The sequence below is a fragment of the Cucurbita moschata genome, unplaced genomic scaffold (assembly GCF_002738365.1).
Source record: "Cucurbita moschata cultivar Rifu unplaced genomic scaffold, Cmos_1.0 Cmo_Scf00001, whole genome shotgun sequence".
Classification (NCBI taxonomy): domain Eukaryota; kingdom Viridiplantae; phylum Streptophyta; class Magnoliopsida; order Cucurbitales; family Cucurbitaceae; genus Cucurbita; species Cucurbita moschata.
Genome location: NW_019268517.1, coordinates 1,615,155 through 1,618,911, shown reverse-complemented (window position 1 = coordinate 1,618,911; position 3,757 = coordinate 1,615,155). Strand labels below are relative to the sequence as shown.

At 36.9% G+C, this 3,757-nt stretch overlaps 2 protein-coding genes across 7 annotated transcripts in view; both read left to right on the top strand.

Moving 5' to 3' along the window:
- Positions 1–3,757, top strand: part of LOC111452603 — a 9,047-nt gene extending 5,290 nt beyond the window's left edge. Inside the window, exons 7-12 of one of the 6 annotated variants that reach the window (XM_023093424.1) lie at positions 112–1,025; positions 1,237–1,479; positions 1,600–1,763; positions 2,026–2,100; positions 3,105–3,340; positions 3,418–3,757. In XM_023093424.1, the coding sequence (XP_022949192.1) occupies positions 112–1,006 (895 nt within the window). In that variant the 3' untranslated portion in view covers positions 1,007–1,025; positions 1,237–1,479; positions 1,600–1,763; ... (1 more) ...; positions 3,105–3,340; positions 3,418–3,757. Of the gene's footprint in view, positions 1–111; positions 1,026–1,236; positions 1,480–1,599; positions 1,764–2,025; positions 2,101–3,104 lie in introns of all 6 variants that reach the window. The other 5 variants (XM_023093416.1, XM_023093447.1, XM_023093430.1 and 2 more) reach the window with 5 other exon arrangements.
- On the top strand, positions 3,029–3,457 carry LOC111452986 (S-protein homolog 5). Its single transcript, XM_023093899.1, has one exon. It carries the CDS (start codon positions 3,029–3,031, stop codon positions 3,455–3,457), a length of 429 nt encoding a protein of 142 aa, XP_022949667.1.

The following is a 3,757-nucleotide window of genomic DNA, read 5'->3' as shown; positions in this document are numbered from 1 at the left end:
TTTTTTTTTTTTTTTTTTTTTTTTTTATCACTAAATCAGCCGATCATGTGACTAATTTTCTTGTTGTTTCTATTTGCAATTGTGTAATTTGGATGGTATAATGTTCCACAGCAAGTTAAGCACCTCTGATATTGATGTGAGAACGTTGAAGTTCTTACTTGCTCTTCTCCGTAGCTACAAGCTTTCTGGAGTCGAAAAGGTGAAGGGATTCTGCAGAAAACTAATATCTGAAACATTGGTGATCATCTCGTGCATGAAACATCTTTATGCATCTAATGAGATGGAGGAGGTCATCTTGGAATTGGAAAAGCTTTTTATCTCAGGACCAACGGCCTCAGATGCTCTGTTATATGAATGCAAATCAGGTTTGGTTCCTTTCTTGGCAGGACTTGCACACATTAAAATGATAGAAACCGATGATAATGCAAAAAGCTGTGCTGTGTGGGAGTTATATCATATGTTATTTAAAGAGCGGCATTGGGCATTTATACATTTGGGGCTAACAGCTTTTGGATATTTTGCCGCACGTACTTCTTGTGATGAGCTTTGGAGGTTTGTGCCACAGAATGCAGCTCTTTCATACGATTTAGAATCAGGAAAACATGTAAATGAAGAAGGGTTTATGTTAGAGTTCAAAATATTTCTTGAGAAGGAAATGGCTCTCCTCACAGTAACACCGAGCGCAGAGCAGCTAGCACTGCTTATGAAAGAAGGGCTACTGTTAAAAGATAAGTTCAATACGTTACTAAAATCATGTGGAAAGGGTATCGAATGTAAGAGCATGGAGATTGATGAAGGACCATCTAGCAGGAAAAGAAAGCTTCCTGAGGGTATCAGCAAGGGAATGGAATTGCTAAAGAATGGATTAAAGTTTATGCGCCAGGGTCTCTCACTGCTGGAGGCAAATCATGTCGATTCCAGAGAACTTCATAACAAGCTTTTGAGTCACTTTTCTGGCCTTGAAGATGAAATAGATCGTCTAGACAGCCAGGGTGGGGTTTATTAAGTCAACCTCAATTCCAAAGGTACACTATTCTTATGAATAGAATTGTTTGTACTTGTCAGCATGTATAAATAAATGTATTTTGTACTACTACATCGCTTTTATTTTTATTTACTTTTAATGAGGTAGGGGGATATCTTAAACATAGCCGTGTAATCGTGGCTTCAAATAAATGGAGAAGTTTAAATTCTATTTTCAAATTGTTAATGCCTTCTTTTTCTCTTTTCCGTCAGACCCAGAAAAATCCAAGAGTATGGCTTGCGTCAGTGATTTATGTTCGTGCTATCCTTCTATTGCAGAATGAACCGAATGCCAGTTTCCATTGTGTTCATCAGTCCTAACATAATGAACCATATTGATTCGAGCTTCAGTGGTGAGGCCGAGAAGTAGACTGCCTTATAGCTTTCTTTGGTGCCAAGGTCTCAGAAAGGTTTTTTGCTACTCGTCTTGGTAATCATCTCTCCAAAAGTTGCTAGGTTCGTTCACGATTGATGTTGGTTACAAATCATTTCTCTTTTAAGATCACTCGAACTTTCTATGAGAACTATTTCTGCATCGAAACCATTGATGGCATTTCACTGTATGGGCCATTTCAGGCACTAGAATTAGTAGAGCACTTGTCGACTGTAGCAAAGCTTGGGAGAAAGTAGAAACGAATTATAGGATTTCTTGCACGTGTTGCATTTCTGTGTAGAAATTGAGGCGTCAATCCAGTATTAATGATAAGGCGACTGTGACGGACACCATCTTGTATTCTGAGGTATAATATCAAATCCCCTATTCCCCTTGAATTTAGTTTATCTCCGAGTGTTTCCCAAGTTGATTGATATAAATTATATTACCAAACTCTGAAAATGGTAAAAGTAGTTTCTATAGAAGTGATCAATAACCGTTTACCTGAGCACCACTAAACCGTCGGTATTTGTTTATTTATTTTATTTTATTTATTTGAAAAAATCTGGAATAAAGTAAACTATGTTGTATGTTTGATGATTGAGACCTCGCCTTTTGCTTGCCCACAGCTTTCAAACCTGAAAATGTCATCGGAGATCTCGAAGATTTTTAGCAGGTGGTTTCAGTGGACCCAATCAGTACAGGTATTCTGAAATTGTTGGGTTTTTATATTCAAAGCATGGGTATAGTTAATCGATAATCGTCTCTAATATCTCGTATTTCTCGGATCCCAAGGGCAGCACTTTCGTAATATTCTAATGTAGGAACTTAGATAAAATAAATAGTTGAAATTAGAATTTGGTAGATAATTCTTAATGATAATCTCTTTATTTAATTTTTTTTTTTCACTTTTTAGAAACGCTTTTGACGTCTTAATAAAAAATTGTTATTTTATTTTAAAATTTTGATCGACTAGAATTTTATAAACTATTTCAATGAAAGATTACAAGATGACTAGAAAGAAAATCACTATCAAAGAGTCACTGAACAATTATATTATATTGTGAGTGTGCTTACATGAGCACTAGCATGTGGTAAATTATTGTGCTTAGTACCACTCTGATAAAAGTTTATAGTTGCCGTGAAGTATTTCGCGACTACTGGCCTTGCAATGAAGTATTTTCGTGATAATTAAATTACACTGCCATGGGGCTAACTTGAATACCCTGTCATTAGAATTTTCATCATTTTCCTAGAGAAAGATCTTAGAAAACACGCGCCGCGTCTCTGCTAGTGGGTCTGCATCCATTTTCCTCTTCCAGATGTGCGATATGTGTCGAATTAATGGAGGAGCATGTAATCCTCTCTTGATTTGTTTACGAGAATATCAAGAAAAAGACAAAATAGGGTTCCTCTCTTGATTTGTTTACGAGAATTTCAAGAAAAGACAAAATAGGGTTTTCCTGATATGTGAGTTCTAATTTTTCAAAACCATTTCTTTTAACACAGTTTACTACATATTTAGCAACACAATATATGGATAGTGAACGTGATTATCAACACATTAAATGCCTATAAAGCTTGAGCTAGAGTGCCATCATTTACACAAGCATTTTCCTGTTTCCACTCTTCATGAAGATTCTCATTAGCATTCTGATGCTCATTTTCTTCCCATTTTTCACTGTTTTCATGTCATTATTACCTCCAGATCCACTGTATGGCATAGAATACGAAGTCCGTGTGATCAATGGCTTCACAAACAACTCCTCACTGCCTCTGGTGATATGGTGCGCATCCAAAGACAGTGATATCGGCGGGCGTGCGCTACAGGAGCACGATGATTTCAGTTGGCTCGTCAAGACCAACTTCTGGATTACTACTACCTCGCAATTCTCATGCACTGTCAAATTGGACCGCACAAGGAGGAGTTTCGATGCATTTAAGGTACCAAGAGATATTTACCGCTGTAGTGCTTTCAGGAAATGCTCTTGGTTGGTTATGGAAGATGGATTCTATTTCAGTGACGACGAAGTAAACTGGAAGAAGGAGTTCTCGTGGTAAATCCATTCCTCACCAGACCCAGCTAAGTTCACTCAACTCTGTTCTACTTCTCTAGTTTTTACTTTTACTGTCATGGTTTTGGCCTAGCGTAGTTGAGGAATGGATTACTATTTTGAGTTATATAAATGCGAGCGTAGCAAAGCAATTAGAATACCTCGATTATCTTAGCGCAACATCATCTAGTAAAAGTCCTTTTTCTCTTTGTTTCTTTTTTAATGATTTGGGTAGATCAAGTCTGTCTATATTACCGGTGTACCGTGTACTTTTTGAGTTTCTTAATAATAAGTAATGTTTGTTCAA